The sequence below is a fragment of the Sapajus apella genome, unplaced genomic scaffold (genome assembly GCF_009761245.1).
Source record: "Sapajus apella isolate SASKATOON/1434 unplaced genomic scaffold, GSC_monkey_1.0 scaffold43, whole genome shotgun sequence".
NCBI lineage: Eukaryota > Metazoa > Chordata > Mammalia > Primates > Cebidae > Sapajus > Sapajus apella.
Window position 1 is genome coordinate 12,471,673 of NW_022436983.1, and position 14,776 is coordinate 12,486,448.

At 46.5% G+C, this 14,776-nt stretch overlaps 1 protein-coding gene across 5 annotated transcripts in view; it reads right to left on the reverse strand.

Moving 5' to 3' along the window:
• EMC1 (ER membrane protein complex subunit 1) overlaps positions 1–14,776 on the reverse strand; it is a 34,518-nt gene that overhangs the window by 19,378 nt on the left and 364 nt on the right. For 2 of the 5 annotated variants that reach the window (XM_032300620.1, XM_032300618.1), the window contains exons 2-11: positions 8,168–8,292; positions 7,218–7,283; positions 6,883–6,976; positions 5,302–5,430; positions 3,869–3,995; positions 2,848–2,997; positions 2,370–2,537; positions 1,777–1,848; positions 1,341–1,400; positions 571–693 (exon numbers count right to left, since the gene is read on the reverse strand). In XM_032300620.1, the coding sequence (XP_032156511.1) occupies positions 571–693; positions 1,341–1,400; positions 1,777–1,848; positions 2,370–2,537; positions 2,848–2,997; positions 3,869–3,995; positions 5,302–5,430; positions 6,883–6,976; positions 7,218–7,283; positions 8,168–8,292 (1,114 nt within the window). Of the gene's footprint in view, positions 1–570; positions 694–1,340; positions 1,404–1,776; positions 1,849–2,369; positions 2,538–2,847; positions 2,998–3,868; positions 3,996–5,301; positions 5,431–6,882; positions 6,977–7,217; positions 7,284–8,167; positions 8,293–14,776 lie in introns of all 5 variants that reach the window. The other 3 variants (XM_032300619.1, XM_032300617.1, XM_032300621.1) reach the window with 2 other exon arrangements.

Consider the following 14,776-nt stretch of genomic DNA (forward strand, 5'->3'; position numbering starts at 1 on the left):
CATTCATCCATGCTCTAATCACACCCCACAAAGTGAGCAGGAGGTCAGGATTAGGCTTTCCACTTTAGAAGCAAAGAAGCCACAGCCCAAGCAGCTGAGGAACACAACCAAATGTACACAAAGGCAACACTGGGAAGTGATGAGGAGTCCAGGCTGTGGTGTGAGACCTGAGGCTGAACCCCAGCAACACCTCTTACTGGTTCCATGACTCTGGCTATGGTACTCGATCCCACCGGGCCACAGGATCATTTTATTTTTTATTTATTTATTTTTTTTCACAGGATCATTTTAAAAACAGGTCAGGAACAACCACTTCATGAGTGTTCAGAGGATTAAATCAATTAATGTGTGAGTTAAAAGCTTAGCACAGTGCCTGGTGCACAATGACAAGCTGGCATAAGTAATACCCGCCTTTACTCTTATTTCTAACAAGTCAGTGGCTCAGGGAGCACTAGAACATGTATTCAGAGAGCCTAATCCAAGCCCCGTGGCTATGACCTGGCCCTGAGGAAGGAAAGCCCCATGCTGAGAAGCCCACATGACAGTCTGCAGCAAAAGGCTCTGCCTCACCCGCTCAGGCCGAGTGCCACTCTGCTCCAGGCTAAATGTAATCGTGGTGTCCAGCAGCCGCCGACCTGTCTCCACGAGGTACAGGTTAATGGTGTAGGTCTGATTGAAGCAAGCCAGAGAGTCCTAGGGGTACAGACAGCATGGGTCAACTACAGCTATGTCCCAAAGCAAAGCCCACCAAAGGAAGTTCAAGGATTGGGGACCAATACTCTAGAGAAGGAGCCCAGCCAGAAGGGGAAATATATGCAAAGGAAAATAAAGGAGAAAAGCAAGCTAAATCCTAAGGCAGAAATAAGGTGCCTGCGTAAATAAATGAAATTACAACTACCATACTTGTCTTGGAGGCCAGGACAGTGTAGCAGAGACTTCTGAAAGAGAGGTAGAGCTGAGCAAGGTAAGACTGAGCAAGAGAGGAGGCAGGGAAAAGCTCGGGAGACGGAAGCACAGCAGGAACCTATGCCTCCAGCCAGGGTCTCATGCTTCTGCTTCAGGGCAACTGCACAGATTACTACTTAACTGTGCCAGCTGGGCCCCTATAGAAATGGGGATGCTGAGGCCCAGAGGGGAAAGTGGCTAGGAACAGACTAGGGATTCTACCTCCTAATCTCCCAATAAAATGGGATTAAGAGAAACATCATTTAATTTGCAGTACTTAGGAAACCCCATTTGAAGCTGGGAACTCTGAGGCCTGCTCCTAACCAAAGCTGCTCCCCCAGCTGTCTTTGGTGAGAGATCAAAGGTCTGGCATACTGCCCAATGCCACACCCTACCTTTGAGCTAGACTTCTCCGAAAAGCTCCCCATTGACCCATCTTCAGAATTGCTAGGTTTCTGCTATGAGAAAGAGAAGGACAGGAAAAAAATCAGCCAAAGGGTCACTTCCCAGTCACTGAAATGAAGCTTTTATTTCTGTCTTCTCAGCACTTGGGAGAAGGCAAAGCTCATTTCTCACCCCTGCCCACAAGGCCTATTCAACCCTTAATAGCCCCATATGAAAGTAAGGTCGTCACATTAGGATCTCATTCCCGGGGAGAAATGGGGTGCACAGGAAGCTCTACAGGTGAGGCAAGACCTCAATCCTCAACAGCCTCCTGCTCCCTGGGTTCAAACTGACTAGGCCAATGTGCCCAGACTTCTGATTTTCAGGGTTCCTGGCAGAGACCAGGAAGGAAAACCCCAAGTGCTGACTGTTGTTCTCAGTACTCACCACTTCATTCCGACAGGTCATGACTGCAGCCACCGTCTTCTCCCCAGTGGTGGCAAAGCTCACAAGGGCAGTCTAGGGGAAAAGCAAGGCATCAGCTCCTAAATGGGACCAGTACTAGCCAGCTGCCTTATGGAGGGTCACTTCTCCAGGGATGGCCCCTTGGCCTTAGAGTTGAAACTGCTCCCCACTTTGAAGCAGAATGGTAAGGGCATTTAAGAGCAGAAGGAAACCCCAGTTGCATCTACAGCTAAAAACAGAACTCTCCCCTACCTCCAACAAAGGCACAAGCCAATCCTAAATCGCATGCTGCTCGCTCTTAGTATCTATGGGGAAGATCTCATTTATGTCCCCTTATTTCCTTTGGACTAAGGAAGACACTAGTTTTACTCTAAAGATGCTTTGTAATACTCAGAGAAAATACACCATTTCTACTGTAAGGCTGCCACCCCCTCTCAAACCAAACCACTTATGGGAAGGTGTCATCAATCTTAGGCCTAAGAGCAAACATTTCCAGATTCGAAAGCACTGCCTTCGAGCATCCATGTCTTGGCTAGATGTCCTGAATCCTGGCAAACCACGTTGCCTGCAGTTACCTGTGGGAAGTTTTTAAGCAAACTCAGGGTGCCGTAATGGTACTGCAGCAGAGCATAGTGGCTCGGGGACAATTGCAGGAAGAACTGGGCCCGGGAAGCATCCACTGGGTTGGGCTGGGTGGGCAGGACCCGGGGTTGGAATCCACTTCCAAATTCTAAGTCGAGAGACTGGAAGGCAAGAAGGAGGAGGATTACGGCTAACAGCTGACAAGTCCCTGACCCATCCCAGGCTCTCATCCTCTGCCCCACTTTGCTGGGGGAAGTAACTAGGCCACGGCAGGTGGCTCCAAATGCTCCAGTTCAAGTTCCCCAAAGAGGAAAGTGGCCAATTTCCCCTTATACCAGTTCAGCCAGAGGCCTGACTGGCTTCCACTGCTCAGAAGAGTCTGGGAAAAAGCCCCTCCAGGGGAATCATGCCAAACCTTCTACTCCGTGAAGAAAATGCCTCAGGCCAGAAGCAGCAGTGGCAGCCTCTCACCTGCAGCGGGATTTGTCTCAACTCCCATTCCGTCTCCAGAGCCAAAGTTTGGAGGGAACGTGAGCTTGGGTCAGGACACACCAGGACAGCCTCATCCACCATGCCACAGGCTCCGGTGAGGTGCTGCAGCCATGGAGTTGACACCCTGACCTACGGAAACGTCATTGTCAACAGGAAGCTCGTGAAGGATTTTTACATTTCCCTCTCAGCCCAACAGCAGTATTGCTGCCAGCATCCACTAGGGGCCTAAGCTCAAAGGTTCTTCATGGTTGGTTCCAAAGGAATTCTTGCTGTCCCCTAAAGCCCCACCCTCTAACCTCCTGAGAGCCTCCAAAGTTTGGAAAAAAAAGATCAGGATTTTCTTTCTGGTCACTGGAAAAATATACCAGATTTTTTTTTTTTTTTTTCTGAGACAGAGTCTTGCTCTGTCGCCCAGATTAGAGTGCAGTGGCTTGATCTTGACTCACTGCAACCTCCACCTCCCAGATTCAAGCAATTCTCCTGCCTGAGCCTCCTGAGTAGCTGGGATTACAGGCATGCACCACCATCCCTGGCTAATTTTGGTATTTTTAGTGGAGACAGGTTTCACCATGTTGGTCAGGCTGGTCTCGAACTCCTGACCTCGCAATCTGCCTGCCTCGGCCTCCCTAAGTGCTGGGATTACAGGTGTGGGCCACTGCACCCAGCCCAGATAATTTTAAATACGTGACACTTCAGATCAGCACCTCTTTACTGTATTTGTCATATGTGGTGTCCTACTGTTATTTCATAGCACTATAAGATATTACAGGCAGTGACTAGATCTATGTAATTGTTTAGCCACCCCATAAGATAACACATGTAAATATGAGTACTTTAAATAAAGGTCTAATGGGAAGGTAGCTTGCAAGCGACCAGAATGAGGAAGCATAAGAAGCTTTTGCATCTGCCCAGCCAAGTTCCCTGTTACCCAGTACAAAGAAATCTATCAAGTCCCCTACCCATTCACAGGCTCCTGGAACCTGACACCCCCCCGCCGTACCTGCTGAACGATCTCTCCATCTTCCACATTAAACTTGACAATGTTCACATGGCTGAAGGGAACAACACCAAGGGCCCACACCACCCCAGAGCCGTAAGAATACACCATCTGGTAGTGGATGCTGTCACTAAGAGATGGAAGAAGAAAGGGAGCGTCAGCTTTAGCCCCATGACAGGATTATCCTTCCAGGCTGCCAGGCCTAGGCCAGATGTCATAAACTAGCAATTCCAAAATAGGTTTTGTTTGGCTCACACAGTTTGGGGGCTTTTCTTGTTGTTGTCCTTAATTTGAATTAGTTGTCGACATTTAGAAGACACTACACTTCACAGTCAGATTTCTAATTTTTCCTACAGTTAGAAGACCTGACAACACTAGGCCTAAATACAGAGCACCAATAAGGTGGGTAAGGCTGCCCCCTCCAGGCAGGCTAGGCGCACTGCAGCTCCCATCCAGCCAGTGTTGCTCATGAATATTTCATAACCGGCCTCATAGCATTTTTTGTTGTCGTTGTGCCGGTTTTTTTTAGACAGTGTCTTGCTCTGTCACCCAGACTGGAATACAGTGATGCGATCATGGCTCACTGCAGCCTCTACCTCCCCAGGCTCAAGTGACCCTCCCACTGCAGCCTCCCAAGTAGCTGGGATCACAAGCACACACCACCATGCTAATTTTTTGTATTTTTTGTAGAGTTGAGGTTGCCCAGGCTGGTCTCGAACTTCTGAGTTCCAGATCCGCCCACCTCGCGCTCCCAAAGTGCTGGGATTACAGGCGTGAGACACTGTGCCCGGCCAGAATCTGAAGTGTTGAGTCCTGCTCTAAACTTAAAAAATGGCCACAGCGTGTCTATGTGGTGTGTTTGCTCTTGTTCCTCCCTCCGGTTCCTTCCCAGTTTCAATGCTTTCTACCAGCAGGACCTCGAGAAACCATTTCAAACCCCACTCAGCCTACCCTAGGCTCTTCTTGAGTTGTTCTAACTCTTAATATGAATGAAAGGCTCTGTCTAACTTGAACTAGAAGTCAAAACGTGCAAAGTAGCATGACCATGAGCGAGTGAATGGCTCCCGTAGCATGGCTTGCACCAGTGCCCCAGTTTGAGAGTATTCTCAGTGCAAAGCAAACGCCAGACATACTCTGGAGTTTCACCCGCACTCCCAGCCTATGAGTATCACAGCCTATCACCCATACTCACGGCCTTCAAGATCGTGTGAATGCAACACACTCTACGCAATACCAACAAGAGAGAGGCCTGGATAAAGCAAACGTGAAGAAAAAAGAAAAACAAAAAGAACAAAAATAAAATAAAATAAAAAATAATAAAATAAAAGTTAAAAAAAAAAAGAAAAGAAAGAAAATGCTTCGGGGCCCTCAAAGAGAAAGAGGAGCTCGTACAGAGTAGGGCGAGGTAGCTGTTGCCTGTGAGCAGGCGGTCTTACCTTTCTGGGAGATGTTCCACCCACTTCAGGTGCCCACTGGAGAGGTGATGGAGGGCAAGCGTAGTCTTCTTCAGGACTGCGACGTACCTCACAGACTCCTGCAGGCCAACCAGCCCAAGTGCCTGGAAACTGAGCACAGACACAGCTTGAGAGGTGCCCACACCTGCAGAGCCTCAGGCTAGGAGAGACAGTCCAGAACAGTACCCACTGTTGCTTGGTGGGTAAGAAAACAGGCTTCAGGATCAAACATAGCTGGATCCTAATCCTGGCTCTCTCTCGTTAGCTTCTGCACTTGCAACTATTTGGCCACACTGCTTGCTTCCCTGAAACCACCTACATCTCCTAAGGGCTGTTCCCTCCTTCCCCGGGACTTCACCACAACTGGACCTACCCTCTGCCACATACACGTCAGACAGTGCTGTCATTACTGTGCTACCTGCATGCCTCCCAATGGACAGCGGAATCCTCGATGACAGAAACTGTCTCACAGTCCCGTGTGTTCCCACCACCTGGGGGCTCACCACGTGTTTACCAAATGAATTACCATCAGAAGATGTATAAGCTAATACAAATGACCCTATCATTTAAACAACTTTAAGGGCCAGGAACAGTGGCTCACACCTGTAATCCCAACACTTTGGGCAGCCAAGGTGGGAAGATCACTTGAGGTCAGGATTTTGAGACCAGCCTGGCCAACATGATGAAACCCTGTCTCCACTAATAATACAAAAATCAGCCAGGTGTGGTCCACATGCCTGTAATTCCAGCTACTCAGGAGGCTGAGGCATGAGAATTGCTTGAACCTGGCAGGCGGAGGTTGCAGTGAGCCAAGATCGAGTCACTGCACTCCAGCCTGGGCAACAGAGTGAAACTGTGTCAAAATACATAAATAAAAATAAACAACTTTAGCAAAGATGTAACAGTAAGTCAAGCTGTTCTTTAAACAAAATTAAAACACTGGAAGTTTTATATTATGTTTATATCTAGAACATTGCAAAACTCACACATCACGGTAAAATTGGAGCACTCAGGCCGGGCGCGGTGGCTCACGCCTGTAATCCCAGCACTTTGGGAGGCCGAGGCGGGTGGATCACGAGGTCAAGAGATCGAGACCATCCTGGTCAACATGGTGAAACCCCGTCTCTACTAAAACTACAAAAAATTAGCTGGGCATGGTGGCACGTGCCTGTAATCCCAGCTACTCAGGAGGCTGAGGCAGGAGAATTGCCTGAACCCAGGAGGCGGAGGTTGCGGTGAGCCGAGATTGCGCCATTGCACTCCAGCCTGGGTAACAAGAGCGAAACTCCGTCTCAAAAAAAAAAAAAAAAAAAAAAAAAAAAAAAAAAAAATTGGAGCATTCAAGCACAAGCACAAACTACTGCACCCCGCACACAGCTCTGCATCTAACAGGTGCCCAACACGTGTTGGCTGAGCAACCATACCCACAATGGGCATTCCATGTTCTGGCTCTTCAGTGGTCCCTGGGAAAAAGCCAAAAGGCTCAGAGTTGCCATCTATGCAGATCTGTGTCCCAGCAAAGCCTTTAACTCAGTCAAGATAAAATCCAGTTTCCTCCCCTACCTGCCACTGTCCAAGGTTATCTCCCAGTTCAGGCCCCCGATGTTAGTCTCCCAGGAACGCATGATTCGGCCTCCATTGGACACAGTGATCGCATCTGGAAAAGAAAAGATCATGGTGAAGTCATTTCCCACTTGCTCTGTTGCCTCCTAGGGTCCCACTGTGAGCAGTGGCCTCACCTCTGATTTCTGCATGCAAATAGACGGTAAACAGGTACCTGTCCTTCCCTGTCAGAAGTACCCCTCCTCCTTTCCCTACCACACCCTGTACAGACGAAGGAGCCAAGGAAAGGGACAGGAGCCGGCCACACAGCGGAGACACGGGAGGACTCTGCTTACCCTGTCCGTGCAGGAGCATGGCATCCACAGCCCCTTCTGCCGTGCCCTTGTCAACATGGCGCCACACTGAGAGAAATAAAAGTCAGACGTTACTATGAACTGAAGGGGGTGGCCCAGAAGACTGAGAGGTAAATGAAGAGCTCTTCATTTGCACAGCAATGTCCAATTTTATTTCAAGGGAGGGAAGGAGTAGAGCTAATTGGTAGTGATCCAGTCCCACTCACAGGGTAATGAGGGAAGAAGTGGGTAAGAGGAGTCGCTACTATCCAAGCCCCACTAACACCCCATCAAACATATCAACAAACAACAAGATTACTAAAATCCCTCCAATTCACAAGAAAAACAGTGATCATAAATTCTATTTCCATTATTTTAGTGCCTAAAAACATCCACCCAGTATAGGTAATCAAGTGAGGGTGTTTGAGAGTTTACTGCAAAGTAGAATAATGTGTTTTTTGCAGCAGTATCTTTTTTTGAGACAAGGTCTTGCTCTGTTTCCCAGGCAGGAGTGAACTGGCGTGATCACAGCTCACTGCAGCCTCAACCTGATGGGCTGAAGCGATCCTCCACCTCAGTCTCCCAAGTAGCTGGGACTCTAGGAACATGCCACCAAGCCTGACTAGTTTTCAATTTTAGGCATGGGGACTCACTATGTTCCCCAAGCTGGTCTCGAACTCCTGAGCTCAAGTGATCATCCCACCTGGGCCTGCAGGAATATCTTACTTAAGGGCACTCAGGATTCAGGCTGAGGGAACAAACTGCAAAGGTCAGTTATAGGAATATACAAATATTCCAAGATGGTAAGACTGAAAAAAAAAAAAGTATCAGAATCCACCAAGAGAGGCATCTTTTGGCCAACACGTCCCTTATTCAGGAGTCAGCCAGGCAGAGTTAGCAATGGACCTTCCATCCCTGAGGCAGCCAGTCTTCATGGATCCCAGTTCACTCACAAATCTCCCCAGTTCGGGAATTTAATGCTGCAATCACATTCTTCTCTGTGGCTACAACCAACTTCTTGGATCCAGGAGAAAATTCCAAGGAGGCAAACTTGAGCTTCCCAACATACTGCTGCCTCCTGAGGAAAAGAGAACAAGAGAACGTAAGGAGCTAAAATCACCATTCCACAAAATGCGCTGGGAAAAAGCATATCACAGGGCTATCACCATCACACTTATTTTAGGACATATAAGAAGTGCTTATTAGTGAAGAGTTCTGACCAAAAGCAAGATTTCCATTCAATGTAGTCAGATGCAAAGAGAGCAAGAGAAGAGAATTACCTCCTAACAGATGAGACATACTAAGTCTTCCTTCTAAATGGAAGCACATATTTACCTTCAGATAAGTGACACCCCAAAGGCCACCTGACCTAAATTTCTACAGTCCTCTCCATGTTCACTGACAGTGGGACTAGGCACTCAGCCTACAAATGAAGGAGAGACACAAACCCTGCTTTCATGGGCACACAGTCCTGCATTCCCTTCTACTGTCGCTGACTGCTGGAGGAAAAGTCTGCAAAAGTTCCAATGACAGGCCACAGACGGGGACAGGCCTTTGCTCTCTCTCAACTCATTCTACCCCAACTATATTCAGGACCCATTTGGACCCGCTCTTACTTTCCTTGGGCTGTATCCCACTACTTTCAACACTCTTACCTAAGCAGTAGGAGAAAACGATTTGCCTCACACAGTAGGCTACCAAGGACAGAGGAGGTGCTTGCCCCATGCTGTTAAGAAGTACTGTGGGGCAGGGCACGGTGGCTCACGCCTGCAATCCCAGCACTTGGGAGGCTGAAGTGGGCAGATCACCTGAGATCAGGAGTTTGAGACCAGCCCAGCCAACATGGTAAAACCCTGTCTTACTAAAAATCCAAAAATTAGCTCGGCATGGTGGTATACGCCTGTAATTCCCAGCTACCCAGGAGGCTGAGGCAGGAGAATCACTGGAACCTGGGGTGCAGAGACTGCAATGAGCAGAAATTACGCTACTACACTCCAGCCTGGGCAACTGAGCAAGAATCCATCTCAAAAAAAAAAAAAAAAAAAAGAGAGAAATACTGTGCTCCCGGCCAGGTGTGGTGGCTCATGCCTATAATCACAGCACTCTGAAAGGCCGAAGTGCGTGGATCACTTGAGGTCAGGAGTTCCAGACCAGCCTGGCCAACATTTAGTAGAGAAATCCCATCTCTACTAAAAATACAGAAAAATTAGCCAGGCATGGCGGCACACGCCTATAATCCCAGCTACTCAGGAGGTGGAGGCAAAAGAGTTGCTTGAACCTGGGAGGCAGAGGTTGCAGTGAGCCGAGATCATGCCATTGCACTCCAGCCTGGGCAACAGAGTGAGACTCCATCGCCACAAAAAAAAAAAAAAGAAGTACTGTGATCTCTAGTACATGAAACACACATGACATATACATGGAATCTTTCATCCTTAGGCTGTTGGTTTAGTTTGGGAGGGAAAAAAAGAAGTTAAGGTGCCGGTAAAGACAAAGACTTATATGACATTTGTTTGTTTCTACCTGTATTTTCACATACTTTACTCCCAGTGTATCTAGTAAACAACCCTAAAAGTACATAGAGCAAATATTATTATTACTCCATACTGTTGTTTTGGCTAGCACAGTGGCTCACACCCATAATCTCAATACTTTGGGAGGCCAAGGTGAGAGGATTGTTTGCACCCAGGAGCTTGAGACCCGACTGGGAAACACAGCAAACTCCAGTCTACCAAAAAAAAGACAAAAAAAGCCAAGAATGGTGGTAAGCACCTGCAGTCTCAGCTGCTTGGGAGGTTGAGGTAGGAGGATTGCTTGAGCCCAGGAGTTCGAGGCTGCAGTAAGCAAAAATCACACCATTGCACTCCAGCCTGGGCGACACAGCAAGAATCTGTCTCAAAAAATAAATAGGCCAGGCACAGTGGCTCACACCTGTAATCCCAGCACTTTGGGAGGCCGAGGCAGATGGATCATTTAAAGTCAGGAGTTCGAGACCAGTTGGCCAAGATGGTAAGAACCCATCTCGATCAAAAATGCAAAAATTAGCCAGACATGGTGCCACGTGCCTATAATCCCAGCTACTTGGAAGGCTGAGGCAAAAGAATTGCTTGAACCCAGGAGACGGAGGCTGCAGTGATCCAAGAACATGCCACTAAACTCCAGCCTGGGAGACAGTGTGAGACTCTGTCTCAAATAAATAAGTAAATAAAATACTGTTGTTTTATCTGGATATAAAAGTAATGCCTCCTTATTACAGAAAAATGGGTGGGTGGGGGCAATACCTATAAAAATTTATAAATCTCCCCCAGGCGAGGTGGCTCACACCTGTAATCCCAGCACTTTGGAAGGCTGAGGCAGGTGGATCACTTGAGGTCCAGAGTTTGAGACCAGCCTGGCCAACGTGGTGAAACCCCATCTCTACTAAAAATACAAAAATTAGCTGGGCGTGGTGGGGCATGGTGGTGGGCACCTATAATCCCAGCTACTTGGCAGCCTGGGGTAGGAAAATCGTTTAAATCCTGAAGGCAGAGGTTACAGTGAGCCAAGATCATGCCACTGCACTCCAGTGTGGGTGACAGAGCAAAACTCTGTCTCAAAAAATAAATAAATAAATAAATAAAAATTTTTTAATCTAAAATATCACTCTTCTGGATTGAATTGTATCATCAAAAACTCCTATGTTGAAACCCTAACCCCCAATGTTACGGTATTTGAAGATAAGGCCTTTAAAAATGTAATTACGTTTTAATAGAGTCAAAAGGGTGGGGCCCTAATCCAATAGAGGAAGAGACACTGGGGATATGTAAGCACAGCAAAGGCCATGTAAAGACACAGCAAGAAGGCAGCTTCTGCAAGCCAATGAGTGGGGCCTCAGAGGAAACAAAGCCTCCCAATGCCCTGAATTTAAATTTCCAGCCTCCAGGATTGTGAGAATATAAATTTATATTGTTTAAGCCACCTAGTCTGTGGTATTTCATTACAGCAGCCTGAGCAAACTAATACAATCACCGATATAGACATACTTTTTATTTTTTGAGCTGGGATCTCACTGTCTTCAAGTAATACTCCCATCTCAGCCTCCCAAGTACCTGGGATTTCAGGTACATGCCTCTGTCCCTGGCTTTGTACATATACTTTTAAACATTTTAGTAAAGAGTCATGTACTACCAATCAATGTTTCAGTCAATGATTGATTGGATATACAGCATATACAGCAATGGTCCCACAAGATTACAATGAAGCTGAAAATTCCTATCGCCTAGTGACACTGTAGCTGCCATAACATTGTAGTTCAATGCATTAATCATGTTTGTGGCGATGGTGGTATAAAAACCCACTGTACTTCAGCTGTGTAAAAGTACAGCATATTCAATTATATATACTACATAATACTTGACAATGATAATAAATGACTATGTTACTGATTTATGTATTCACTTATCATTACAGTACTCCTCCTACTTATTTAAAAAAAAAAAAAAAAATTGGCTGGGCACGGTGGCTCACACCTGTAATCCCAGCACTTTGGGAGGCCAAGCCAGGTGGATCACGAGGTCGGGAGTTCGAGACCAGCCTGACCAATATGGTGAAACCCTGTCTCTACTAATAATTTAACAATTAGTTGGGCATGGTGGCACATGCCTGTAGTCCTAGCCACTTGGGAGGCTGAGGCAGAAGAACTGCTTGAACCCACGAGGTGGAAGCTGCAATGAGCCAAGATCGTGCCACTGCCCTCCAGCCTGGGTGACAGAGCAAGACTGCGTCTCAAAAAAAAAAAAAAAAAAAAAAAGATTAACTGTAAAATAATCTCAAGCAGGTGCTTCAAGAGGCATTCCAAGCTGGCCGTGGTGGCTCATGCCTGTAATCCCAGAACTTTGGGAGGCTGAAGCAGGCGATCACCTGAGGTCAGGAGTTTGAGACCAGCCTGTCCAACATGGTAAAACCCCATTTCTACTAAAAATACAAAAATTAGCCAGGCTCAGTGGTGTGCGCCTCTAGTCCCAGCTACTTGGGAGGCTGAGACACAAGAAGAGCTTGAACCCAGGAGGCAGAGGTTGCAGAGAGCTGAGAAAGCGCCACTGCACTCCAGGCTGAGTGACAGAGTAAGACTCCATCTCAAAAAAAAAAAAGAGGTATTCCAGAAACAGGTACTGTTATCACAGGAGAAGACAGCTCCACGAGTGGTACTGCTCCTGAAGACCTGCCAGTAGGACAGTATGCGGAGGTGAAAGACAGTGATATTGATGATCCTGACCCTGTTTATGCCTAGGCTAATGTGTTTGTGTCTTAGTTTTTTTGTTTGTTTTTTGAGGTGGTCTCAAAAAACTATAGTCCCAGCTACTCAGGAGGCTGAGGTGATCCTCCCACCTCAGTCAGCCTCCTGAGTAGCTGGGACCATAGGCACCCACCACCATGCCCAGCTAATTTTTGTATGTTTTGTAGAGATGGGGTTTTGCCATATTGCCCAAGCTGGTTTGAACTCCTGGGCTCAAGCCATCCACCCCCCTCAGCCTCCTAAAATGCTGAGATTACAGATGTGAGCCACTACGCCCGGCCTGTCTTGGTCTTTAACAAAATAGTTTAAGACTGAAAAAAATTTTTTTTAGTATTGTAGGAAAAAGCTCACAGAATATGGATATAAGGAAAATATTATTAACTCAGGCATGATAGCATGTGCCTGTAACCCCAGCTGCTAGGGAGGCTGAGGTGGGAGGCTTGCTTGAGCCCAGGAGTTCAAGATCAGCATGGGGAACACTGCAAGATCCCATGTCAAAAACAAATTTTAAAAATATATTTTTGTACAGCTGTAAAGGGTTTGTGTTTTACACGAAGTATTATTACAAGTCAAAAATTTAAAAAAATAAAATGTAAAGTTAAAAAGCTGCATTAAGCTGAGGTTAATTATTGAAGAAAAATATCTTATAAATTTAGTATAGTCTAAATGTACAGTGTTTATGAAGTCCACAGTAGTTGTACAGTAATGTCCTAAGTCTTTACATTTACTCGCCACTCACGCACTGACTAACCCCAGAACAATTCCTAGTCCTGCAACATATGTTCATGGTAAGTGCCCTATACAGGTGTACCAGTTTTTATCTTTCACACCCTATTTTTACTGTGCCTTTTCTATGTTTAGATACACAAGTATTTACTATTGTGTTACAGCTGCCTACAGTTTTTGGTACAGTAACACGCTGTACAGGTTTGTAGCCTAGGAACAACAGGATATACCATATAGCCTAGGTACGTAGCAGGCTAAACCGTCTAGGTTTACGTAAGTACACGCTACAATGTTTGCACAAAAGTGCATTTCTCAGAATGTATTCCCATCATTAAGAGATGCATACCTATAATTCTTCTATTTATTTTTCAATCTGAAAACTGTAGACCAGGTGCAGTGGCTCACACCTGTAATCCCAGCACTTTGGGAGACCAAGGCAGGTGGGTCGCTTGAGCCCAGGTGTTCAAGACCAGCCTGGTCAACATAGCAAAACCCAGTCTCTACAAAAAAATACAAAGAAACTAGAGAGGTGTGCACCAGTAGTCCCAGCTACTGAGGAGGCTGAGGTGGGAGGGTCACTTGAACCCGGGAGGTTGGAGCTGCAGTGAGCTGTGACTGTACTACACTCCAGCCTGGGTTACAGAATGAGACCATGTCTCAAAAAAAAAAAAAAAACCTGAGTCCTTTGCCCCCTCTCATCAGCCTAGCCTGGCCCTGGGCTCAGAGCAGAGTTACCCAACACACTAAGCGGCTAGGAAATGCCATTCATTCATTCGTTCATGAAAGGAAAAGAAAGAAAACTGCATATATCTAGTATTCTGCAAAATTAGATACACATATCACCTGCTATATATGTGTAATATACACATATGACATTTAAAATGTGACTTATGTTCTATTTGTCTGGCATAACAGGTACTCGACATCAACTTTTCCAAGACAGAAAATACTTCAGAGGAGGAGAAATCTGAGCTGGGCCCTGAAGAATGAAGTGTAAACAGCAATAACAACAGGTAACATTTAGTGACATTCAATGAGCCAGGCACTGTGCTAAGTAATTGGGTTGTCTCACGCATTCTCACAAGTACTGTAGGAGATAATGGACTGTTACTAAACCCATTCTACAAAGACACCAAGGCACAGAGTGGTTAAGTCACTTTCCCCAAAATCACACAACTCTTAACTGGCAAAATTCAAACAAAAGCAAGCGACTCCAGGGCCCTGAGGAGGACGTGGGTGGGTGAATGAATGAATGAATGAATGGCATCTTCTAGCTGCTTAGTGTTTTCAGCAATTCTGCTCTGAGCCCAGGGCCAGACTAGATTGAGAAGAGGGGGAAAAGGACTCAGTTTAGGACTTTTAAGACGAAAGCCCTGTTCACATACTACAAGACACCAATTCGAGTAGGAATTAAAGTTCACTGACGGCTTGGGGACCTCTGAAACCTGGTAGACCAGAAGCTTGACAGTCAAAGAAATGGAACCTGACGAGGGAGGACGGGATCAGTGACCTCTGGCCAGCAAGCACCCCAAACATGACCGGATGGCAGGGCCGGCTTACACAC